The 26,957-nt window shown below is 44.7% G+C and overlaps 2 protein-coding genes across 3 annotated transcripts in view; both read left to right on the top strand.

The window, feature by feature from the left end:
• FRMD4A (FERM domain containing 4A) overlaps window positions 1-26,957 on the top strand; it is a 336,245-nt gene that overhangs the window by 41,379 nt on the left and 267,909 nt on the right. The window contains exon 1 of one of the 2 annotated variants that reach the window (XM_081957229.1): window positions 17,633-17,736. The exons of the other annotated variant lie outside the window; for it this stretch is intronic. Within the exon in view, the coding sequence (XP_081813355.1) occupies window positions 17,704-17,736 (33 nt within the window). The 5' untranslated portion in view covers window positions 17,633-17,703. Of the gene's footprint in view, window positions 1-17,632; window positions 17,737-26,957 lie in introns of those variants that run through there. 2 annotated transcript variants of the gene reach the window in all.
• The window catches only part of FAM107B (family with sequence similarity 107 member B), a 363,543-nt gene that overhangs the window by 93,331 nt on the left and 243,255 nt on the right, over window positions 1-26,957 (top strand). The window lies entirely within an intron of this gene.

Genomic DNA, 26,957 nt, shown 5'->3' with positions numbered 1-26,957 from the left:
GCACGTGAAAAATTTCAAAAGATGGCACAGCTTGCTAAAGGCGTGATTAGCAGCCTCCCAGCTCCCCTTATATTCCATAGATTTCAGTTGTGTCTTTTTTTTTAACTTCCTCCTTTGCCTTACGAATCCTTTCTGAGAACTAAAAATTATTTTTCCTTCCTTCCCCTTCTTTCTTCTCCCTTCCTCACCCGACCCTCTGCCTCCCCTTCCACTTATTTTCCTTTCTTTTCCTTCCTTTCCCTTCCCAACCTGACCCTACCCTCTGCCTTCTTTTCCTTTCCCTCTGTGTCTTCCCTACAGAGAGAGAGAGAGAGAGAGAGAGACAGAGAAAGAGAGACAGATATAGATAGATAGATAGATAGATAGATAGATAGATAGATAGATAGATAGATAGATAGATGATATAGATATAGATATATATGCATTTTGATAGAATATGTGTGTGTGTGTGTGTGTGTGTGTGTGTGTGTGTGTGTGTGTATCTTCTGTGAAGATATTACAAATCAACCACCAGTGAAGTACAGAGATGCATCTACCCCCAGCAAGTCTGAAAATATTTAGGTTAGTTCTTCAAAAATGCTACACTGATTAAATTCTGCCAGCGTATCAGGAATAAATAGACAACATAGGAAAGAGGGGAGAAGGTGAACATGAAAGCATTGAAAGAGAGAATGAGCCCCAGCGAGAATAAATAATTGCATATCGTTATGGAGGGCACGAAGCCAGGCTGCTGTTTTTCTACCTCTGCACCCTTACAAAAGAGAACTTGGGGATGGGAGGTAAGATATTGTGTAACCACATTTGCTTGTCAGAAGTTGCATGTTGAGAATTCAGAGTTAACAGAATTAACAGAATAGCAGAGTTGGAAGGAACCTTGGAGGTCTTCTAGCCCAACCCCCTGCTTAGGCAAGAAACCGTACGCCACTTGAGACAATCTCTCTTAAAACCCTCCAGCATTGGATCATTCTAACTGCCAGGAAATTTCTCCTTAATTCAAAGTTGCTTCTCTCCTTGATTAGTTTCCATCCGTTGCTTCTTCTCCTGCTTTGGAAAATAGGTTGACAACCAACAACACAAAAGTCGGAGCAGATAAATATTTAACGAAGATGAAAGAACTGACTGCTTTCCCCCCTCTCTCTAAGTGATGCAAGCCATCCTTTTGAACTTCTTAGTGAATAAACACCACCACCACCCCTATGAATCGAGGCCAGGAAAATAAGAATTCACTTCACCTACATGCAAGGCACAGATTTCGTTCTTCTTCCCAGGTCTGCCCAGTTTGCGTTGTGGGAAGGTGAAAGATGCCAGCAACACTTCCACACATCTGTTAATTCCATGGGAAAATCTTTAAGGGCTGGGAACATGATTGCAGCATGCTTTCTGAGCACCAAGGGGCCTTGAAAGCCAACGAGGAAAACTCCAAGCCATAAAAGTAACAGCAGTCACAAGCTCGGTAAATCAAAGACAGAACAGGTCGATGGAAATAAATAAGAGGGATGCTCCCCCAGGTGCGTGCAGCAGCGGAGAAAGGAAGTCTGCTGGTTTTTCAGAAGTCGCTCCTTTTTCACCTTTCCTGCTACAAATTGACATAATTATGTTGTTAGAAGCTCAGGTTCGGAGGAGCTGCGGGTTGTGAAAACATTCATCATTCGGCGTGTACAGAAAGGTGAAGCATAATGGGAATATGCCTCAGCCAGAGAAGCAGAGAATTTGTCCTTTATGCTGTCAGGATGGAGGTTAGGAGGAACTGTTAAGAACAGAGACCATAAATAAGTAGTAAAAGGGGCCCATACCTAACAAATTTCAAATAAATGTATTTTAAATAAATAGATGGATTAGGGCACTGGCATGTACTAAGTATGGATTTCAAGGCTGCATCTGCTTTTTCTCCACGGCACTTAAAAATCCTAGTAACTGGGATTATGTAACAAGAAGGAATGGCAGAAACGGGGTGGAGTCAAAAGGGCTATCAGCCTGGAATTCCTACGTAGGCACAAGCAAACTAAGTCCAACCTCCCTGGAATTCCATGGGTCCATATCTAACTCCAAGCAGATGCTAACCTCCTTAAGATTAGACAATCTTAAGAAGATTTTTGTGCATAGCTTCTTCTTCCTCTTCTTCTTCTTCTTCTTCTTCTTCTTCTTCTTCTTCTTCTTCTTCTTCTTCTTCTTCTTCTTCTTCTTCTCTCCTCCTCCTCCTCCTCCTCCTCCTCCTCCTCCTCCTCCTCCTCCTCTCCTCCTCCTCCTCCTCCTCCTCCTCCTCCTCCTCCTCTTCCTCCTCCTCCTCCTCCTCTTCCTCCTCCTCCTCCTCCTCCTCCTCCTCCTCCTCCTCCTCCTCCTCCTCCTCCTCCTCCTCCTCCTCCTCCTCCTCCTCCTCCTCCTAGCACATTGCCACAGGTGCAGGCGTCTCCAGGTTACAGGTCCATGGCTTGAACATCTTTGTTGATGGTGCCTTGCCATCTCTCTTTTGGATGCCCGTGAGGTTGCCAGCCATTGACTTCTAGTTGGTAGGCACTCTTGGTCAGCATGGAAGGTGCTGCTCTCTGGACGTGTCCATAGCAGTGGAGTCAGCCGTGTCTCTTCTTTCTCTAGGACTGCTTCTTTTCCTGCACTTTCTCATGCACTTCTTCAGTCCACAGCCACGCTTGTTTGTCAATATAACAGTATTTTTGTGCATAGGCTGATTAGCAATAAACCAGTTTAATTGGACCCTCTTGTTTGAATCTGATTTTTTATGCATGACAGATTATCTAGATATGACTAGTTCCTGCCTGGAGGATGCTCAACAGCTGGAGACCTCCGTTCTGCCCTAACCATGTTAACAGGCTTAACATTTAATAACATTTAATATTTAAAGAAATGACTTTGGGTCTTTCCTTACAGCAGTTGCAAACTTAATGTCACTCTTCCCCCATCAAAGTTATATCACATAGTTCACTTCTTCCCAAATTCAGCTTTTTTTGGATCAGCAGATCCCAAAATCACCAAGTCATTTTTCGAAAAACACGATTACTTCCAGTAATCAAAGTGCTTCTTGTTTCATCCCTGATGAGGCAGGTCAATTTTGCAATTTCTCCTAATTCTGTCATCTTTCCAGTCCATTCCCCCTTTGTTGATAGTTCTGCATATTTCACACCTTGGTGCATATTATAACCTCACTGGAGTTACCATCTATTAAGCAAATGTTCCATGAATAGTTTTTAATTGGCTACCCGTTAATACTAGTAGAAGAAAAATAGCCTTATCTGAATATTGACTTTTTTAAAAAAAAAATCTCTGCATTTTATCATATGTAACCCATGTGATATTTGTCTGTTTTTCACAAGCCCATCATACTTGGCAAAATGTGCCTTCGTGATTTCCACATTTCCTTCAATGATGGGAAACACCTCTTACATACACCTTAAAAAGGTAAAGTTAAGGTTCCCCTCGCACATATGTGCTAGTCGTTCCCGACTCTAGGGGGTGGTGTTCATCTCCGTTTCAAAGCCAAAGAGCCAGCGCTGTCCAAAGACGTCTCCGTGGTCATGTGGCCGGCATAACTCAAGGCCGAAGGTGCATGGAACGCTGTTCCCTTCCCACCAAAGGTGGTTCCTGTTTTTCTCCTTGCATTTTTTATGTGCTTTCGAACTGCTAGGTTGGCAGAAGCTGGGACAAGTCACGGGAGCTCACTCCGTTATGCAACGCTGGGGATTCAAACCGCCAAACTGCCAACCTTTCTGATTGACAAGCTCAGTGTCTTAGCTCACTGAGCCACACCTTACTAATATTTTAATAAAGGAAGTACTCTTATACATTTTAGATAATTTCTCTGGTGACGTATATTGACAGTGTAGCACCGGTCCGTTTTCAAGAGTGGTAGACTAGGTCCAGAGATCAAACTAAGCCATGGTTTGGCTTTCGCCATAGCTTGCTGAGTAAACCTTGTTATGGCTGATTCTGAACTGTCTCCTCTTCAAAATTCAGCTAAGCAAAGGGAGGATTTCTAGGGTTTAGGCGCTTGTGTGTGTGTGTGTAAATGGATTCACCGTGTTTTCTGCATTGATGCTTCCAAGGCCATCCATCTCTACGTTTATCAGTGGAAAAACAGACCTTGGAGTTCTATGAACGTGGATCAGACCTGAAATAGTAACCAGCTCTGGGTTTTCTCTCTCTCTCTCTCTCTTCTTTTGTCCTGTAGAATACTACAACCTCCTTTAGGGAAATAAAATGGACAACAGGCGTATTTTTATTTTCCCTTCTGCAGGAGAAAAAATTAGCAGGTTCTGTTTATCGCGCAGAGATGACAAAAGCCCCAAATGTCCCCCATTCTACCCAGCTATTCTATGTCCCTTGCCCTTATTTGCATCTGGCCAACACATCTATTCATCATTTCACCCAGGTAGGAAATCTCGTCTTATCTACCTCCGACAGTGGCCAGGCTCTGCTCCAAATAAATAAATCCTGGGCTTGATATGAATGGGACAGAGTGGCTCAGTGGCTAAGACGCTGAGCTTGTCGATCAGAAAGGCCAGCAGTTTGGCGGTCCGAGTTCCTAGCACATGTATATATGCTGGTCTTGTTGTATTTGGGTTTTTTCCCATGTAAGGTTGAGATTGTCTTGGCAACGTTTCAGCGAGGTCTCACTCGCCATCTTCAGGCTGGGTTTGGGGCTTAAAGTGTGATCGGAGCTGCCCCTCGCGTGGAAAATACGGCAGCTACAAACAAATGTACACACACACACACAGGGCAATATTTAGAAATGTTAACCATGGCATGTTCCAAAATTGCAGCCTGTGACCTATCGCCCGTAGCCACATGAGAGCAGATTTTGATCGATTTGATGGCGCAAAGGACATTTATGCTACAGAAAGGGTGTTTTGCGTGCCATTTGTTCTCCAGGAAAGAGATCCCACAATGACATGAATTGAAAAATAGCTTTCCTTTCACGCCTTAAAACTAAAGGTTCCCCCCCCCCACATGTGCTGGTCGTTCCTGACTCTAGGGGGAGTTGCTGATCTCCGTTTTAAAGCCGAAGAGCCAGCGCTGTCCGAAGACGTCTCCGTGGTCATGTGGCCGGCATGACTAAACACCGAAGGCGCATGGAACGCTGCTACCTTCCCACCAAAGGTGGTTCATGTTTTTCTACTAGCATTTTTTATGTGCTTTCGAACTGCTAAGTTGGCAGAAGCTGGGACAAGTAACGGGAGCTCACTCCGTTACGCGGAGCTATGGATTCGAACAGCCAAACCGCTGAGCTTGTTGACCTGTCCCATATTAGTCCAAGGTAACCCTGGTGAGAATCTAAGGGCCACCTTTGGAGAGGAAAGCCCTCTGGTTCAGTTCAGCTGTGCTTTTCAAGATGCCCAAAGATGTTGCCAAAAGAGAAGCGAAGGGTGGGTGGGGATTGATTTGGCTCTGAGGGTTTGTTTTTCATGAACTGCCTCACAATCCAGGGCAAGCAGGCCACAAGCAGGTATTTGCAGGCCGCCTGTGGCTGAAAATCATGAGATGTTGCAAAATAGAGATTTCAGTTTTAATGACCAGGCAGCCAGCAGAATTTGCTGCATTTCTCCAAGGGATTTCATCAATCTTCCCCAACATTCTCGTCCTTCCTTTCTTTTCCTTTCCTTTCTTCCCTCTCTCCCTCTCCCCCTCCCTCCCCCTCCCTTCCTCCTTTCCTCTCCCCCTCCCTCCCATCCCTCCCTCCTTCTTTCTTTCCTCCCTCCCCCCCCTCCCCTCCTCCTTTCCGCTCTCCCTCCTACCCCCCTCATATATAGATCGATCTATCTATCTATCTATCTATCTATCTATCTATCTAACGATAGAGAGAGAGAGAGAGAGAGAGAGAGAGAGAGAGAGAGAGAGAGAGAGAGAGAGAGAGAGAGAGAGAGAGAGAGATAGGTACTGTAGATGATAGATGATAGGTAAGTAGGTAGGTAGGTATATAAACACATATAGATACAGAGAGAGAGATGACACTGTGTGTGTGTGTGTCCCCGTGCAAGCATGTCAATTGTTGAAGGAAGCAAGAGAGGATCCCTCTTAAAGAATGAAATTGATATTCCAAGCGAATGAGCCCCTCTTCGTCACCCACTGGGGCCAATGCATAAACTGATTTAAGCGTCATTTGCAGGAAGAGAGTCGAGGCTTAAACAGTTGCGCTGAACATTCCAGGCACATAAAAATAAATTTAAAAAATTCCCCAAATGCACATGACTTGTAAATGAAACCTCTTTAATTATGGCAAATCATGGGCAAGAATAAACACAGATGGGGAGATGACTTTATGACGGAATGGCTTTTGTGCAGGAGGCCCCTTTCCACAAATGGAGCCAATTCAGAAGAGGAAATGAGAGCTTCAGTCTTCCTTAAAGAAACCAGCTCGTTAGCCTAATTTTTTTCAATCAAATAATATTGGCTACGACGGAATGATAGGAGAAGTCTGCCTCAGCACATTCCTTGGCACTTAAGATTTATCTGCAATTATTTTGCAAACAAGGTATTCATCAGAAACTATCCTGGATAATTTACTTTTCATTATTTTAACAGCGTCAACAGTTTTTAAGCGATGGGTTATGTGCAGTGCAGATGTATTGGCTCAGTGAGCTTGTCGATGAAAAAGATCGGCAGTTAGGCGGTTCAAATCCCTAGCGCCACGTAACGGGGTGAGCTCCCGTTCCCTGTCCCAACTTCTGCCAACCTACCAGTTCGAAAACAGGTAAAGAAAATGCAAGTAGAAAAACAGGAACCACCTTTGATGGGAAGGAAACAGCGTTCCATGCGCCTTCGGCGTTGAGTCATGCCAGCTACATGACCACAAAGACATCTTCGTACAGCGCTGGCTCTTCGGCTTAGACACGGAGATGAGCACTGCCCCCTGGAGTCGGGAACGACTAGCACTGGTCTAGAGTGCTAGCTATGCCCACACAGATTGGGGGTGCGTGCGGACAATGCGCACGCATGTGGGTGGCAGGGCACATGCGAGGTTTGTGTGCTCACATTGCATTTCGTGGTCTCACACATCACCCCTAGGCCCCATTTTGGCTTCCATGTTGGTACAGGAGGCCTTCCAGGACCAAACTGGGGTGTGGGGGGCATGCAGCCCTGTGCACCCCATTTTGGGCCTGGGAGGCCTCTTGCACCAACCTGGAACCCAAAATGATGTGAGGGGGATTGCGTACACATGTACAGGGGCAGGGCGCACACGGGGGGGGGGAGCATGCACATTGCATTATGGCTGTGTGCCTGCTCTTTTGGAACTTGACGACAAAAAGCTTAGCCATCCCTGCTCTAGGCCAACACCTCCCCCCCCCCAAAAAAACCCTGGAGAGAAATCTGACAAGGACATGAAATGATGCTCTTAATTATATACAGTAAACCAGTCTTTCTCAGCCTTGCCCACTTGAAGACATGTGGACTTCAACTCCCAGGATTCCCCAGCCAGCAGGAATTCTGGGAGCCAAAGTCCTCACATCTTCTTCAAGGCTGAGAAACACCCATAATATGCGCATCAAATAGTGCGCAACAATCTTTTTTCTTTGGAACAAAGCAACTGATGAATGGAGCGGATATTCAGCGGGGTGGGCATTGGTCTTTCCTTTCTGTCTTGTTATTATTATCCTCTGGCTTTTGTTCCACGATGCCCGAACGTTGTCTGGGCTTAGGTGGGACAGAGCAGATGGGAGACTAATTTTAGGAGGAGGAGCCAGAGTGAAAAATTGATGCTGGGGGTGGGGGTGGGGGGAGAGGATCAGAATGGATGCTTCCTATTTCTAGATTGCAGAGGCCGTTCCTCTGAGATTTGGGGGCGGGGGGCGGGGAAGAACCCCTTGCATGGAAGGTACATCGCACCTCACTATGTCTACAGGTGCTGTGAAGTAAAAGATTTCCAGATCCCTCCCTCGGGGCCTCCCCCTTTATCTCTGCCTAATGCTGGAGATATTCCCCGACTGCCAACCGGTCTCCATGGCAACCTTTTTGATGCTACCTTTTGTTCAGCTGATAATCTGCCAGCCTCACGTGACTGACAAGCGGTGGAGACAGGAAGCTGGTGGATTGTTCTCAGCGAGTGTGGCGGAGGTCAGGAAGGGCTGTGGGGGGTGGGTGGGTCGGCAGGGAAGACGGGGCTCCTTTGATGCCAGCCATGACCAAGGATGACCAGTTGCCAAGGGTCAAATGGTTCCCTCTGTACTTTGGAAGCGTTCTTCTTCTTCTTCTCCTGCTCTTCTTCTCTCAACTGTCTGCAGGAGCCTTTGGTCCTTTGGTCAAACCCATGCGCCCCAGCAGCATCCATGGAGACCCCTGTGCGTCCTCTGAGAACATCCCAGCATCTCTCCAACTTCTCCGGCATCATTTGGGTGAAGTTGAAGCTGGAGAATGAAAGGAACGAGGGAGATGAAAGGTATCCTATGGATGCTTAAGGCTCGAGGCTAAATTCTGAGGATTCCTCATGGGTTTTCGGCCTGGAGCACCTGAAGATGAGTGGCCACAACTCCCTGTTGTAAAACACTGTGTTTATTTGTAGTTAGGTCTTTGACCTTGGCTGTCCTGTAAATGCCTATTTTACACAAAGGGTCCTTGGTGCTCTCTGAGCTTGGTGGTTTTCTTGCAGATGTTTCATTATCCAACTAGGGTACATCATCAGTGTTGGATGGGAATGGGGATTGGAGGAGGAGGAGAAGGATTGGGGTTCCTTGGTGCTCTCTAAGCTTGGTGGTTTTCTTGCAGATCTTTTATCACTCAACTAAGGTACTTTATCAGTCCTAGAAGAGTTTGCTGCTACCAAGCACCCCTCATTCCAAGCCTGACCTCCGAATATTCCTTTATTATCTATTTTATATTTACTCATGCCCAGTAGCATAAATAGGCACAAGTTACACAAGTGTCCCAACTACTTTCGGAGCTTGCCCTCCACACATTTCCAAAGTCCCCCAAATGCCCTTTTCCCAAAAAGTAGCTTATTCACCAAGCAGAACATTAAAACGTTAGTTTCAAATCTACCTAGTCTGAGTGAAAAGTCTCCTTGGGTCTCGGTCCAATTGGAACTGGCGTCCTGCATATTGTTGGATTATGATCTCCAACCTTGGCAACTTTAAGACTTGTGGACTTCAACACGCAGAACTCCTCAGCCAGCAGGGGAATTCTGGGAGTTGAAGTCCACAAGTCCTAAAGTTGCCAGTTTTGGTGACCCCTGGATTATGGGTTCCATTTTTGCCAATTCACACACCGCAGAGGCCCATCCTCAACAATGGGGAACCCCTGGGTGACTCTGGGCTAGTCTTTATCTCACTCCACTCAACCCACCCCACTAGAGGGTGAAGGTTGCCACCTAAGTCAACTTAGAGCCCTGGGAAAAAGAAATAAACCAAACTAACAAATAATTGCAAAAGGCAAAACAGACCTTGAATCAACATGGTAGGGCGAGGTATCTGAGAACTTCTCTTGAATTTCAGCATGAATCACATTCATTGACAACCCAGTAGAACAAAACGGTTTTTGTGCTGTTGGATGAAAGCATTGTGTCCTATCCCCTAGGAGCTATCTGGTTACCGGACACGAAATCATGAGGACGGAGCATTCAGTCCTGATTAGAGTCCTTTTAAACACAAAAGGCACAATAAACTCACCAAAAGGGGGATCTGAGAAGAGATTTAAGAAGAGATTTAAGAAGAGGTTGGGCAACCCTTTGTCTGAAATGGCAAATAGGGTCTTCTGCTTGAGCGAGGGGTTGGTCTAGAAGACCTCCAAGGTCCCTTCCAACTCTGTTATTCCGTTATTCAATTAAAATCAATGTGGTTACTTACAGTTGCTTACGTTGCCTTTGTAACTTGTGTTGTGGCAGGTGGCAATAGAGGAGAGGAGGAATAGAAAAGAATTAGAAGAGAAGAAAGAAAAGAGAAGAAGGAATAGAACAGAACAGCACAGCACAGCACACATAGAAAGAATAGAATAGGAATTAGAATAGCAAACACAGCACAGAAAGAATAGAATAGAATAGCACAGCACAGAAAGAATAGAATAGAATAGAATAGAATTAGAATAGCAAAGCACAGCACAGAAAGAATAGAATTAGAATAGAATAGGAATTAGAATAGCAAAGCACAGCAGGAAAATAATAGAATAGAATTAGAATAGCAAACACAGCACAGAAAGAATAGAATAGAATAGCACAGCACAGAAAGAATAGAATAGAATAGAATTAGAATAGCAAAGCACAGCACAGAAAGAATAGAATAGAATTAGAATAGCAAAGCACAGCACAGAAAGAATAGAATAGAATAGAATTAGAATAGCAAAGCACAGCACAGAAAGAATAGAATTAGAATAGAATAGGAATTAGAATAGCAAAGCACAGCAGGAAAAGAATAGAATAGGAATTAGAATAGCAAACACAGCACAGAAAGAATAGAATAGAATAGCACAGCACAGAAAGAATAGAATAGAATAGAATTAGAATAGCAAAGCACAGCACAGAAAGAATAGAATTAGAATAGCAAAGCACAGCACAGAAAGAATAGAATTAGAATAGAATAGGAATTAGAATAGCAAAGCACAGCACAGAATAGAATAATAACTCTTATTGTCACTTTGAATTTCTATCTTAAGGCTTTGGGAAGGGAAGATGGTGGGGTGGAGGTGGAAGATGCGCAGGGAGAAAGCCTTAACAACATGCCAACTTCGAGGGAGGGCGTGGAAAAAGCTTTGTGTTTATATAAATCACCCTCCACCATCTTCATAATGGCACCGAGGCTCAGAGGCTGAATGGCTTGACCTACCAGGATTATGTTCCCTGTCTGACCTGGGCTCAGGCTGGCTTATTCTGCCCGGGGGCTCTTTGGAAAAGGGATGATCTTCTTGTCACCCATCCATGGACATCCATTAGAAGGGGGTGGGGGTGGGTTTGGAGGCGGATCATTGTGGTTGTATTCGACAACAGCCGTCCCCCCATCGTCCTGCCCTTGAGGTACAAGGAAGTGAACTTTGATTCCTCACCACCCAAAATCCCTGCTGTGAGATCGGTGGCTAGACCAGTAGAATAAATTAATCAATAAAATTAAATTCTGATTAACAGCATGCCTGCATGTTGGAAATTAAGTCTGCTGCTTGGAATAAGGGCCAGACTGCTATTAAGGCCAAGATGTGCCCCGTATTAAAGAGTTTATTTATTTTTATTTTTTTAAATAGATTTTATTGAACATTTTCAAGTTTAAAAGCCACAAGCAAAAAAACGAAGAAAACAAAGAAAAAAACCAATAACAAAATACAAAAACAAATACAAAACAGATAAAAACACAAACAAGCAACATAACCATCTAATATAATTTTACAGTTTCCCGTATCAGCATGTATATTCTGCTTTTGTAGTTATTCATCTATTGCCTTCTCGTAGTTTTTTTTAACAATTCTAATGGTAATGTAATGTAATAATTATATAATAATTAATGCTATGAGAGTATAATGCTTATAATCAAATTTGACATGTGTACATTTTTCTTCGTAGTATAATCGATAGTTTTTAAAACTTTTATTTCTTGTTTTGGCTTCTATTCTCTAGCCACTTGCACAGTCTACTCCAAATTTTATAATAGTCCAACTCTTCTCTTTCTTTTAACTCCAGGGTCATCCTGTCCATTTCAGCACATTTGAGTATCTTCCTAACTACCATTTCATCTGGGGGAAGGGGGTAGTTTTTTGCTTCCAATTTTGCACAAGGGCGATCCTTGCAGCGGTTAGTATGTGCAATGTTATATATTGATCTTTCTTACCCATCTCTGGGTCTAGTATTCCTAATAAACATAATCCTGGTTTCAATGCTGCCTCTGTTCCGTGATTCCTGCCAGCCAATCCTTAATTTTAAGCCCATATTTCCTGGCCTAGGGACATGGCCACCACATATGATAAAATGTTCCAGATTTATATCTTCACCTCTCTTAAATTTCTATCTCAAATTTACAAGGGCTATACAGGTCGTCTTTGACTTATGACCGCAATTGAGCTTGAAATGTGTGTTGCTAAGTGAGACATTTGTTAAGTGAGTTGTGGCCGATTTTATGACCTTTCTTGCCACAGTTGTTATGTGGGTGATGATGATCGTTGCAGTTGTTAAGTTAGTAACATGGTTGTTAAGTGAGTCCATTAACTTTGCTTGTCAGAAGGTCACATAAAGGGGACCTCATAACCTGATCAACACATTGCAACCGTCATAAATATGAGTCGCTTGCCGAGGGTCTGGATTTTGATCATGTGAACTCGGGAATGCTGCAATAGTCATAATACGGTCATGGGTTACTTTTTAAAGTGTCGTAACAATGAACTAAAGAGCCTCTTGATGCGGTGAAGAACAAAAGTTGGCTTGAAGCTCAATGTTAAGAAATGTTAAGATCCTGGAATCTGGCCCTCTCAATTCCTGGCAAATAGATGGGGAAGAAATGGAGGTAGTGACAGGTTTTATTTTCCTGGGCTCCAAGATGACCTCAGATGGGGACGGCAGCCAAGAAATAAAAAGATGCTTGCTCCTGGGGAGGAAAGCACTGGCAAATCTAGACAGCAGACTAAAAAGCAGAGACATCACCCGGCCAATAAAAGTGTGTCTAGTCAAGGCTTTGGTTTTCCCAGTTGCAATGGATGGCTGTGAAGGCTGGACCATAAGGAAGGCTGAGCGCCAAAGAATGGAGGCCTTTGGACTCTGGTGCTGGAGAAGACTCCTGCGAATCTCTTGGACTGCAAGGCCATCCAACCGGTCAGTCCTAGAGGAGATCAACCCTGACTGCTCTTTAGAAGGCCAGATCCTGAAGAGGAAACTCAAAGACTTTGGCCACCTGATGAGAAGGAAGAAGGACTCCCTGGAGAAGAGCCTCATGCTGGGAACGATGGAGGGCAAAAGAAGAAGAAGGGGACGGCAGAGAAGGAGGTGGCTGGATGGAGTAACTGAAGCAGTCGGCGTGAGCTTCAATGGACTCCAGAGGATGGTAGGGGACAGGAGGGCCTGGAGGAACATTGTCCATGGGGTCACGATGGGTAGGATACGACTTTGCAACTAACAAGAACAAAACTCCTTGCCTCCTAGCTGGGAAGAGGCAGATTTGATTAGCTACTGGTTCGATACGTAATTTACACAGGGACACTACCATCTAGCGTTCCTGAATATTTTCTTTTAAGGCTATTACTCTTGATCTTTTCCAATCAGTTTTGGGCGTTCCTGTGTAAATTATGTATCGCTTCATACAGTTTAAAAAGTGGATTAGAAATCCCAGAAATATAAATGTCATCATTATGAAGGACAAAAAGACCAAGCTTTGCTCATACTCTTTAAGGATTTTTTAAATACTCTATATGGCAAGCAACCTGAATGCAGAGAATGCTCTTTTGTTTAAGACTACAAATAGTTCTTGACATATGACCACAATTGAGCCCAAATTTTATGCTGCCAACTGAAAATTTTCTTGTGAGCTGTGCCCCATTTTACGTCCTTTCTTGCCGCAGTTGTTAAGTGAATCATTGCAGTTGTTAAGCTAGTAACTTGGTCATTAAGCGAATCTGGCTCCCCCATTGGTTGCTTGTCAGAAGGTCGCAAAAGGGGACCACATGACCCCTGAGACTCCAGAACTGTCATAGGTATGAGTCAATTCCCAAGCTTCTGAATTTTGATCACATGACTATGGGGAGGCTGCAACGGTCACAGCTGTGAAAAACGGTCGTAAGTCCCTGTTACCAGTGCCGTTGTAACTTTGAACGGTCGGCAAAAAGGTTTGTTGTAAGTTGAGGACTACCTTAGTGGAGAAACTATTGTTCCTCTAATTTCAGTGGGAGCTGAATGTGGTTTGTTTCCTTGGATTCAGAATGTGTGTCTATTTATTTTGATTTTTAAACTGATCTTTCTTAAGAAATGCCATTATACACAGCAAATAAGGAACCTGTCACAATTTGCGTGTTTTCCAGGTAAAATCCTTTACATAGATAAATATTGTTCTACCTTCTCTCTTCAAATACAATAGGAAGAGAAGGCAAAATGTTAGGCAAGCTGGGGCGGGGGGGGGGGAACCCTGCGTGTGTTCTTACCCAGGCTTCCCCAAAAAGCACAAGGCAGAGTCCTGGGCCCGAAAAAACCCCTTTTATTAAGTGAATTCCTCTCATTCACCTTCAGCTAAGGCCTGGCAAACCGTCTTTCAAAGGAATATTTATGACCACAGGCATTATCTAGCTTGGAAAGCTGCCGTGTAGATATTTTCCCAATGAGGAGCTGTGCAAGGAAAGACTTGGCACAGAGTCTCTGAGAATCACAGACAGATCTCCACACTCCTGAAATGAATCTAATGAATGGTTTCCTGCAAAAGCCCCCTCCCCTTCTGCTCCTCTTTTATTTCCTCTGGGAGGGGCCATTCACTGTCCCCCTGTGGCCTTACTCCCAAGTGGACCCCTGTTCTTTAGCTGTTCCCTTTGTCTTGCCACTCTGTGCATGCGCACACTGGGAACAGGCTCCAGCTGTTCATCTACCACAATGATATCCAACTCCGAAGGCAGCTGATAACTGTCAGACAGCCCTGACCCCCTCTCTCCCTCCGACCCAGAGCCCTCATCAGAGCCTTCTCCAGGCCCAGGTTCCTCCTCAACCTCCTGACTGTCCGACTGTGCTGCCAGCTTCACTGGCCACTGGTGGGCCACAATAGTTTGTGTCCAAAACTCTAAATTTGGTAAATTGTTAAATGTGCCTCAAAGCTATAAGTCAATGGAATAGCATTTCTGCAAAGTTTTATTCTGTTATTGGCCAGATTTTGAAGACGCTTCTTCTAGGATCCTTAAGAAAGAAACTGTGAATTCCCTGACGTGTTTCTAGCATTTATATGGTGCTTTGCCAAGGGTGATATTAATCAAGCTACCCCATTTATATATATTTTAAACATTGTAAATCCTCCATGGTGCCCATCAGTTATCTTCATCTCACAGCGACTCTTGAAAGTCAGTTCAACTTTCTGCCACTTTAGAGTTCAGAGTTTAATCTGGGATTTTTCCGGCTTGCAGCTCTTGCTCTTAATCATGATGTTACTTACATCTCACTGTATAATTTTCAGTAATTTTTTAATAAGCTTTCAATCAGATAAAGTGACAGCCTTAATTGGGTGAGAGGCTCTCCCCTCCACAAAGATTAACACGGCTGGGAAGGATATCTTTATTCCGAGATAAGGAACCGTGGTAAGATAACAAAGAGTTACTAGAATACAGTTCAGAATTTATACTCAGCCCGATCTCAAAGTTTTCGTTTTTCTAACCCCGTCAGAAGGAGATTTGTGCTTATCACTGGTCCACAAACTGCTGCCTACTTCACTGCTGTGTAACTAAGCTGGAAGAGGAGTAGAAATGTTAGTTCAATGTGGCTTATTTGCGGCAAAGCATCTTTTGAGATTGGAAAGTCCTTCAGCAATAGATGCAGTTGGCACATTGTGGATGTAAAACGAAACATTGGACATATGTGTGGAGCCAAGTAAGCCACATTTTCTTCTGGCCTGTGCAAAAAAAATGGTTGGAAAATAGCAAATTTTCAGACTGGAGAAAAGAAGGACCAGGGGAGACATGATAGCAGTCTTCCAATATCTCAGGGCTTTCCACAAAGGAGAGGGAGTCAAGCTATTCTCCAAGGCACCTGAGGACAGGACAAGAAGCAATGGGTGGAAACTAATCAAGGAGAGAAGCAACCTAGAATTGAGGAGAAATTTCCTGACAGTTAGAACAATTAATCAGTGGAACAACTTGCCACCAGAAGTTGTGAATGCTCCAACACTGGAGGATTTCAAGAAGAGACAGGACAGACATTTGTGTGAAATGGTCTAGGTGTCAAACACAAGGTTTAGGCCAGAGGCGGCATTTGCCAGTTCTCCAAACTACTCAAAATTTCCGCTACCGGTTCTCCAGAACCTGTCAGAACCTGCTGGATTTCACCCCTGGTTCTATGTGGTTATATGTTGAGTCCCCAATATATCAATTGTGCTTATTGCTGAAAATATACCTTACTTTTCTGGTTCTGCAAACCCTTCAAGGCACTCTGAGCAGGGAATACGAGCAGGGAGGGTTTAATTTGGGTCTGTGTTAAATATCTCTGTATCAGCATTAGACCAACTCATTCTTAGTACTAGGCATCTTCTTGCCTCTCTCCCTCCTTCATCCACAAAAAGATTTCTTGGCCAAAAGGAACAAATTTTGAGATACACTCCCTGGCTTCACACCGGTGTGCATTCTGCCTCGCAAGTCCTGTGAATCTCCATAACCTTAACTCCAGGGCGGTAGATACACAGTTACAGCCCTTATCGCTGCGATCGCACTAACCACCTTGGGTGAAGTGTGTAACCACCGGGAGCTGCCCATCCTCCTTCCTTCACACAATCCTCTGCTTGAGGAGTAGAAGGAGTAGCAGAACTTGTATTCTTAAACTCAAGATGGGCTACCAATAATCTGAGATTATCTGTAGCTCAGGGTTGAAATGGGGGCCCCTTGGGGCCCTCTGAGCTTGGTTGTGTTCCATTGGCCAACTAAGTAACATCACCAGTGCTAGAAGAAGACAATGGGGTTGAGGATGAGGACTGTGGGGCCCTTGGTGCCCTCTGAGGCTGGCTGTTTCCTTGCAGATGTTTCATTACCCAAACTTGGTAACATCTTCAATGCTAGAAGAAGACAACGGGGTTGAGGAGGAGGAGGACAATTGTGGGGTCCTTGGTTCTCTCTGAACTTGGTGGTTTCCTCTCATCTTATATTCTATCTGGTGCCTTGCCTTGTTGTTGTTGGTGGGGATTCTCTTGCAGGTTCTTGAGTTGGCCTGTTTACTGTTGACTTCTTCGCCACTTCCTTGATGGGGGAATTGTTTACTTGATTGTTAGTTTGGTGATAATTGGAGTTCATCTATGCTCATCTGGGGTGTTTATTGCTGGTGGGGGAAAGTGTTGAGGTCTTTTTGTTCCCCTTTGGGCTTGTTGATGGTCTCTTCTGCACAGTGTGTAGATGTTACTTAGTTTGGGTCATGAAACATCTGCAATAAAGCAACCAAGCTCAGAGAGCACCAAGGAACACACTCACCCACCCTCCTCCTCCTCCTCCTCTCTGCACACCCAACTCAACTCCCTTTCATCACTGATGACTTTACCTAGCTGGGTAGTGAAATGTCTGCAAGAAAACAACGAAACTCAGAGAGCCACAAGGATCCCTTAGATGGACTAATTTTTGTTCTAGGCATTGGCTGGAAACAGTCCCGTTCTTCAAAGGAAAGGGGAAACAAAGGTTTAGGAGAAAGTTATTGTCTAGTTAGAGATGCTCCTCGCGAATTTGCTTGGAGACCCAAGAGAAGGTGCACTCTCTGTATGCTCAGAGGCAAGGCTCCTCTCTTTCTTCCTCTGCTTTTGGGGTCACCCCCTTCTGGAGCCGAGCAAGTTCCGCGCACGGCACGAGAGAGCTTGCCAGGAAGGCTGGTTGCGGAGCTGCTGCAGGCGCCTTTATGCAGCGAGCGAATGGGAGGGAAGGAGGGTGTGTAAGTGTGTGAGTGAGTGAGTGGCAGGGAGGCTCCCGTAGAAACAGCGCCGCTTCCCTCGCGTGAGGGGCTTGGAGAAGGGAGCAGGTGGGCGGCCGCTCCTCTGAAAGGAACCGTGGCTGCATTGTGACTCCTTTGGATGGGCTATTTGAAGAAAGACCCAGAGGGACCAAGTTGAAGGCCAAAAGGACTGGCATGAAGAGGAAGGCAAAATGGAAGGGCTCCTTTCTCCCATGAGGACCAAGGTAAGAAACCCTCTCTCCTGGCTCGTCTTCTTCGCCGCCTTTGAAGTCTTGGGAAGAGCCGGGGCATGAAGCGAGGCGCTTGTTTGTTCCCGGCTCACTTTTAGTTCTGCGCTTTGGCACCGAATCTGCGCTTCCTTTCGCTGCAGGAAGATTCTTTCCCTCCTTTCCTTCCCTCCTTTTCTGCTTTCGAGGAGGGGGGGATGTGTCTCTTTGTACAGGAGTTTCCCCCGTAGACCCAGACTTTGAATTTCCAGGCTGAAAGCGCCGCTTTGTGTGAGGTGCCCGGAGGAGAAAGAGACCACGGAGGAGAGAGCGAGAAGAGTAGCGAGCTGCGTGTCCGTCGTTCGGAAGAAAAGGGGGGGGAAAAAGGGGGGGGACGGGGAAGCGACGGCATTTTCCCCAAACAAATTGCAAAGAAATCAGCGGGACTGTTATTCCTTCCTGCCTTCCTGGGGAGCGTTTGGGGTGACAAGAGACTTCTTGAGGCGTCACCCCCAAGCGCGAGGCAGGCTAGTGATGCCTTTGCCACCCAGCCAGGCTCTGTGTTTAAGAAAGCAAAGAGAGGGAGGGAGAGGTGGAAAAGGAGAGGGAGAGGGAGAGGGAGGGAAAGAGAGAGAGAGAGAGAGAGACAGAGAGAGAGAGAGAGAGAGGGAGAGGGAGAGAGAGAAAGGGAAAGAGACAGAAAGAGAAGAGAGATTGGGGAAAGAGAGAGAGAGAAAGGGAGAGAGATAGAGGGAGAGAGAGAAAGGGAAAGAGACAGAAAGAGAAGAGAGAGGGGTGAAAGAGAGAGAGAGGGAGATGGAGGGAGGGAGGGAGGGAGGGAGGGAGAGCCAGGATGCCGGAGGACTGAAGTTAAGGATCGTGTTTGGATTTGCATTGGACAACCCTCTTGTGCCTGTTAGCGCATGAAGCCCAAGGTGGCAAAGATCCTGCTGTCAGGCTCACAAGTTTGTGATGAGTGAGTGACAGGAAGCTCCCTGTGCTAATTGTAGCCACATCAGCTTTGCCTCTCTGTTTTTGAGTTTGGATCTTGCAGGAACTAAAAAAAACTGGTAGGTTGTGTTGGTTTCTTGTTTTTAACCTGGTTTCAGGCTGGGAGAAAACCAGTCCGAGTCACGCACGAGTCAGTGGAAGACTTGAATCAAACTTCCAAGTTTGAAATCACCTGCCCGGCTTTTCTGGATCATGAATAAATGCATGTGATGTACACATTGTGGGTTTTTGTCGTTCTCAGACCATTCTGTGACCGAGAAACACAATTTGTGATTTATTAGCGTTCTGGGTGAAGTTTTGTGTGGTACATCTGAAAACCAAGCAGCAAATCTTCTCCCCCATTTCGTCGAGCCTTCTGCCTCTTCCCCTCATAAGGCCGGGGTGGGGGGGGCTAAGTTCCCCTTTGCACATTGACCACAATCTAGCCTAGATGACATTTAGTCCCACCATGCATGGGGAGGTGGGAGACTCATGGACCACCAGGTCTCCAAAGCACATCAATCCTTGTGGTGTGAAGTATCCAAGTGAGGATAAAAGCAGGGAGAATCTCTCTGCCTTCTATCTTCTTCTCCATTGTTCTACTGTCCAAACCATGTCAAGGACCATCTAACGACTCAGACGTTCTCTATCCGGTCCCACCTCATTTTTCCAGATTGTCACAAAACCCCTGGATTCTCTCCCCTTGAGTCCAGGGGCACTTTCAACCCTTCCCCTTTGCCCAATCCATAAATGGGTCAGTCTGGATCCGGGCACGTCACAAGCATTCTTCTGCAAAAGAAGAAGACAGAGATGAAAGGAAGAGGAAAAGATTGGCGTAGATAGATAAGGGGAAGATGAAATGAATGGAAATTGGGTTACTGGGAGAATGGAAGAGTAAGCGAGGTTAAAGGGGAATCTGTTTAGAAGAGAAGACCAGCCGTTGAGTATCAAAATGCTGGACATCATTTCAAATTTACATTTATTTATTAGACTTCTCTCCCGCCCTAATCCCTTAGGGACCCCCAGAAGTTAATTAGCATGAGTAAGAAAGGAAGAAAACGTTGTCCCAGATATCCGGCAGCTCTTCAGAGGAGAGGGCAAATGCACTCTGCCCTTGCTCAAGATCTGTGGACCTGCGTCCTTATTTCTGGTGCCTTCTGGTAGGAAGATCTTGGAGGGACACCAACAAAAGCACTGCCATTGTTGTTGAGGATTGTCACAATGGGAAGTAGGCAGTGCAGCATCAGAATTGTTGTTTTAAATGGGTGGGGGGAACCGTCTCTCAAGCTATTGCAATAAAGATGATGATTTTGTTGAGTGGGTGATTAAACCCAACACTTATGTGAATGGGGTCTTGAGGAAAGCAAAGGGAGACAATGTGGATTTTTCTTTCCTCTGGAAGGCAATTACAGGAGGGGAGATTTCCCCACCCTTCCCTAAGCATCTACGAAGCAATGAACCAACTATTTCCATGCCATTTTCATAGGAAGCGTTTAATGACAGCAAGGGCAGAAGAGTCCATTTGCATTTCCAGTTTCCCCTAAAACTGGGGCTTGGATTCCATGGAGCTGAAAGCTGAAGGACCCAATAAAATATTTTTAATGGTTTCATTCACTGGTCTTCTTGTGTTCTCCCACCCACCCATTTCGAGGGGCTCAACTTGGCAGAGAAACTGTTGCCTCTTATGAGAAAAAGAGGGTGCAAGATTGTTTTTATACAGGGTTTTAATACGCCCCCCCCTCCTCACAGCTACATATTTTAAGTACTGCTGCCATGCTCGTGTGTGTGTGTGTGTGTGTGTGTGTGTGTGTGTGTGTCGGTTCCCCCCCCCCCACGACGGATGAAATCGCAATAGTGCCGTCTGATGGTTTCCAGGGTGAAAGATATTTATTCCTTCCCTCAAAATGGTTGCCTGAGGCAAATGAGCAGGAGACCGATTAGCCATCTGGTTAATGTTGAAATCATGACCTGCCTTAAATGTATAATATTGGGACTTGGGGTGTCCCTTAGGGCTCCTCGGACTCACACAAAGGAGAGAGCTCAACGGGGGAAGGAATCGGCCCAGGGAGAAAGCTGTTGGAGGCAAACTGTTATAAAAGGACTTGGAGCTTAGTCATATATATATATTTAATGTTCAGGAGTTTCCTGACACACCCCAAATTCTTAGAAATGTGAGGCTGGGATCAAAGGAACTGTGGTGTAGCAGAGATTTTGCTTCGATTTTTGTTGTGGTGGTTATGGTTAAAGAGCATAGGCCAATGGTTTCCCCTACCATCTATAGCAGGGGTCTCCAACCTTGGCAACTTTAAGGCTTGTGGACTTCAACTCCCAGAGTTTTCTGAAGTCTTTCTCTTCTATTCTGCTGTCTCCAGGTGCTGGAGTTGAAGTCCACAAGCCTTAAAGTTGCCAAGGTTGGAGACCCCTGATCTGTAGGGATCAGCTGCTGCCATTCTCCCGTGTGTAAGGATCAATTGGGGAAAAAAACGGACTTTGGAGGCAGCAAGCAAACATCTACAGATGGTTCTCAACTTACGACTGCAGCGAGGCAGTTGTTAAGACGTTGTGTCCAATTTTTATGACCAATTTTGCACACAATTGTTCAGCGAATCGCTACGGTTGTTAAGCCAACCGAAGGTCATTAAGCATACTGGGTTTTCTCAAGCGACTTTGCATGTCAGAAATTGGCTGGGAAGATCCCAAAAAGTGATTGTGTCGTCCTACCGGTAGGATGTTGCATCTGTCATAAATGCATGCCAGTTGACAAGAGCTCAGCTTTGGATCAGGTGGCCATAGGGTGGTCATAAATTAAGCCGTAGCTTTGAAGGGTCATTAAACTCATAGTTGTATGTTTCTCAACCATGATCACTTAAAGATGTATAGACTTCAACTCCCAGAATTCCCCAGTCAGCCTTGCTGATTGGTTTTTCTGTCCTGTCCTGTCCTGTCCTGTCCTGTCCTGTCCTGTCAATGTCTTGCCTTCAGAAGTTGTGGGTGCTCCATCACTTTAAGAAAAGACTGGGCAGCCATTTATCTGGAATGGTAGAGGGTCTCCTGCTTGAACAGAAGACCTCCAAGGTCCCTTCCAACTCTGTTATTCTGTTGTCTTGGATTCGTGGTTGAGAGGACAAACCAAGCAGCTGTAGAAGATGGTGAATGCCTTTAGAGGCCGCACCCACAGAAGTCCAACTCTAGTTGCTTTGATCAGATGCAAAATGTAGGCTTTGTGAAGACACGCCTGAGGACGAACTTCTCAGTTCCTTGAGGAGGTCACCTGTCTTCTGTCATCTGGATCTCTTTGTCTGAAAGGAGCATTGAGAACAGGCATGGATGTTCTTCCTAAGGACACCCACCCCTGTTCTCCGTGGCCCGAGAGTGCAAGGCAGAGAATAATATTACCATATAAATAATTGACAAGACAGAAGATTGCAGCTCAGGGTCAGGATGATGGACTTCAAAACAAGGAGATCCAACTGACAGGGGCCCCAACCACCCATGGTGGTCTTCCTTCTGTCCTTCCTTTCATGGGTTGAAGTGGGGCTAGACAGCCACCTGTCAAGGACGTGTCTATTTGGACTCAGGTATAATTGGGGAGGTTTGTAAGCCTCATAAATAAATCCCTGCCTTAAGCAGGGGTGATGGGATTCAGCAGCCATCTCCCACTACTCAAGCATGACTAAATAGTCTGCTGTAGTGAAGGTTTGTACAGAACGAATTCTGAACTCAGGACAATTGGGGGAGATATTTTATGAGAGTCAAGGAGAGCGATACATGATTGCGTCCAAGAATCTGTCAGGCATACAAATTTCTCTTCCTGCATGAGATTATTTCTCACGTTTAAGTACAGAGATGTTCTTCCCGAGTGCCTTGCAAGAGATCAGATGCTTAGATGCTCCGGTGTTTCTTTAGCATTTTAGGCTTTGCCGTGATTTCAGAGAACGGCCAGCCAAAATAAGTCAAACTGTTGTGAAGGGAGTTTTGCCCCATTTTACGACTTTTCTCGCCCCGGCTGCTAAGGGAATCACTGATGTTGTTAAGTGAGTAGCCCGGTTGTTAAGTGAATCTGGCTTCCCCATTGATTTGGCTGGTCAGAAGATCGCAAAAAGGGAATCGCATGACCCCTGGGACACTGCGACCGTCACAAATACGAGTCCATTGCCAAGCTTTTGAATTTTGATCACGTGGCCCCAGGGAATGGAGCAACGGTCGTAAGTCTGGGAAATAGTTAAAAGTCACTTTTTTCAGTGTCATTGTAACTTTGTAATGTTTAAGATTTGTGCATGGACCCCCAGATAGATGATAGATAGATAGATAGATAGATAGATAGATAGATAGATAGATAGATAGATAGATGATAGATAGATAGATAGATAGATAGATAGATAGATAGATAGATAGATAGATAGATTAGAGATAGATAGATTAGAGATAGATAGATAGATAGATTAGAGATAGATAGATAGATAGATAGATAGATAGATAGATAGATAGATAGATAGATAAATAGATAGATAGATAGATAGATGATAGATAGATGATAGAGAGATAGAGAGATAGATAGAGAGATAGAGAGATAGACATAGGTATCAACCATTAGCACCAGTCACTGGTATTTGTAATGCATTTTTGAATGTTCAGTTGGCTGAATTTCATGTTTAATGAAATAATAATGAGAATAATAATAATTTCATAAAATAAATAATAATCCCAGTATCCTGCAAAGGACTCGATAGGTGGATAAAAATTCCAAATCCAGCCCAAACATCTGGATGAGTGTGCAACCAACCATAAGAATAATATTGCAAATGTGCCGGTCTATTTGCATTTCTACAATTGAATGAGATCAAAATTCAAAGAGAGAAGAGTTGGGGGCTGACATTTCTCCCTGTGGAACCCCATATGGAGAGTAACTTTAATTTATATTTTTAAACTCATTTGCATTCCTTCCCAAATACTCAACAGATGGCAAGACAAATGCTCGCATTTCCAGAAAGCCGAAGACGACTCTAAATAATTAGAATTGAAGCCTAGTGGTTAATGTTTCTCCCTCCCTCCCCTCACCATCCACTCTAGCGATTAGAAAATACAACAGAATTCAGGAATATATATATATGTGTGTGTGTGTGTGTGTGTGTGTGTGTGTGTGTTTTCGTAGATTTTCACGGATGTAGGTATGCTGATCTTGTATTCTGGTCTTTTCCCGTGTAAGATTGAGATTGTCTTGGCAACGTTTCAGCGAGGTCCCACTCGCCATCTTCAGGTTGGGTTTTGGCCTTAAAGTGTGATCGGAGCTGCCGTCTTTCTAATATATATATCAGTATAAACATCAGTATACATCAGTCCAACGTCTGCAATGATGTTGGACTGATGCAGAATGATTTCAAATGCTCTTTTAGTGGGAACAGGCCAGGGCTGGGTTCCTGCCAGTTCTAACCTCTTCTATAGAAGAGGTTCCACAAATCTACCATGCCATTTAGAACCAGTTCCAGCTCCCTCCCCCCGCCCGTCCGCACATCATCAAGATGAAGAGCGAGAGGAGGAATTCTGGGAGTTGAAGTCCACAAGTCTTAAAGCTGTCAAGTTTGAACACTGCTGGGTTTTTTTTTTCTAAAAGGTTAGGGGTACAAGGGTCTTGTAACTTGACAGTTTTAAGACTTGCACAATTCAATGCCAGAGTTCCTGAGCCAACATAACTGGAGGAGGAATTCTGGGAGTTGAAGTCCACAAGTCTTAAAGCTGTCAAGTTTGAACACCCCTGGGGGGGGGTTCTAAAGGCTTAGGGATGCAAGGGTCTTGTAACTTGACAGCTTTAAGACTTGCATGCTTCAAATGCCAGAGTTTCTGAGCCAACATTTTGGTTGCTAAGCAAGAGCGTTGTTAAGTGAGTTTCACCACATTTTACAAGTTGGTCACGCCCACCCAGTCACATTGGCTGGCAAGCCACTCCCACACGGTCACATGGTTGGCAAGCCACTCCCACAAAGCAGGCCACACCTACAGAAGAGGTTCTAAAAAAAATTGAAACCCACCACTGGAACAGTCACAAAATAATGGGGGAGATTTATTAAGGCTTCATTTGTCCATCGATATGTTGATAACCCAAAGTGTGATGTGTCACTGTGTATTGTGTAGCTCCTCTTGCTGAAGAAGGAAGCATCAGCATAGATTCCTTGAAGATTTGCAACCGTTGTCCTGTTTAGGTTGTTTTGGAATTTTCCGCTTTTAACAGAAGGGGTTTCCTCATGTTTCTACATTACAGTTAAATATCTTGCTTATAGAAATAAAAGAGGATGTTTGTAGCTGAACTGTGGGGTCCCTGGTGCTCTCTGGGCTTGCTGCTTTTCTTGCAGATGTTTCATGACTCAACTAGGTAACATCAGCAGGGCTAGAAGGGATGTGTTTTTATTACATTTTTGCTGATAAATAAATGAAGGGAGACTAGTATAGATCTATTTCAAGCTATTTAGCTCTTATCAGCTAGCCATACCCTTACTGGGATTCAAACTTGGGCTGTTTTTACATATTATACAGTTGTGTTAATCACTAAGCTACAAGCTCTCCTTCCTTATCAGTTGAACCAAAGGAGTACTTAAATGTTATATATAAACACACTCTATCTATCTATCTATCATCTATCTATCTATCTATCTATCTATCTATCTATCTATCTATCTATCTATCATCTATCTAGCTAGCTAGCTATCTAGCTATCTAGCTATCGTCTATCTATCTATTGTATGTGAGAGTGTGTGTGTACACCAGGAAGTTCTGATGTATTTGTCAGACAGGGATACAAAGAGAAAAAGAGAGAGAATTGTGCTTCTCCCCAATTCTTTGAGCTGGAAAATAATCTGTTTGGCTTGAGTTCCAGGTTGTGACCAATGGGTAGAACAACAAAGAATGTGCCATCCCAGCCCGACACAAGGATTTGCTTTTCTCACATTATTGTACCCTTTCAGGGATGTGGAACAAAAGAAACACAACCCATTGTGTGGTGATGAATGCAGTCATGACTTCAAAGGGAACTGGCACAAGGGAAATGAAATCTTGAGAAGACAATGGCAAATATGGTGGTTCCTGGTTCCTCGACTTGCGACACTTCATTTAGCGACCATTCCAAGTTGCAACAGCCCTAAAAAAGGGACTTATGACAGTGTGTTCACACTTACGACATTTGTAGCATCCCCACGGTCATTCGATCGAAATCCAGATTCTTGGCAGCTGACCATGGCAATGCTGGAATGGTCGTAACTGTGAACAATGGTCGTAAGTCCCTTTTTCCAGGGCCGTTGCAACTTTGAACAGTCGCTAAATGTGCTGTTGTAAACCGAGGAGTACCTGTACAATGGCATTAGAAACAGAGCAGAGGTAAGCACATATGAACACGACTGTTAATGCATTTAGACCTTAAAGGCTTCGTAATGGAGATAAGAATGTGGAATGAAGCGTAGCTTTTATTTCTTCGTCCAGATTTAAAAAAACCAGGGATATATAAACTTTAAAAGGAAAGACTGGAAGTGTTACTGCAGCCATTCCAGTTGCAAGTAAATTCTAGGGGATGGCGGTATAAGGTAAGGGTAAAGGTTCCCCTCGCTAGCGTTCCCGACTTTAGGGGGCAGTGCTCATCTCCGTTTCAAAGTCGAAGAGCCAGCGCTGTCCAAAGACGTCTCTGTGGTCATTTGGCTGGCATGACTCAATACCGAAGGCGCACGGAACACTGTTCCTTCCCACCAAAGGTGATTCCTATTTTTCTACTTGAATTTTTACATGCTTTCGAACTGCTAGGTTGGCAGAAGCTGGGACAAGTAACAGGAGTTCACTCTGTTACGTTGCACTAGGGATTCGAACCGCCGAACTGCCGACCTTCTGATCAACAAGCTCAGTGTCTTAGCCACTGAGCCACTGCGTCCCTGAGCCACCGCCTGCATATATACAATGGCAGTATAGCTGGTCTCAAAGAAATTACTCTAGGTAGAATCTGGTTACTGCCAGGAAATTCCATGGCAGACACCAAGTGAGAAGGTTGGGAAAACTTCCCCAGAAGGAACAAATGGCAAACTGAATCCAATTATCCCAAGACAACTACCTAGCAATTTCCAGGTAGCCCAGATATCCCAGGTGGGAATTTTGGAAATCAAAACAGCCTCTGGGAAAATCAAAAGTTGTGGCAAAACACCTGCCTTGTTGCCAAGAAAACTGAATTGATTTGCCCATGACTCACCAGGAATCCGGTTCAACTTGAAGAAGGTTTG

This window comes from Natrix helvetica, assembly GCF_964273705.1.
Source record: "Natrix helvetica genome assembly, chromosome: 6".
In the NCBI taxonomy this organism is placed as follows: Eukaryota; Metazoa; Chordata; class Lepidosauria; order Squamata; family Natricidae; genus Natrix; species Natrix helvetica.
Note: the sequence above shows the minus strand (reverse complement) of the source record. Positions and strands in the feature narration are given on the sequence as shown.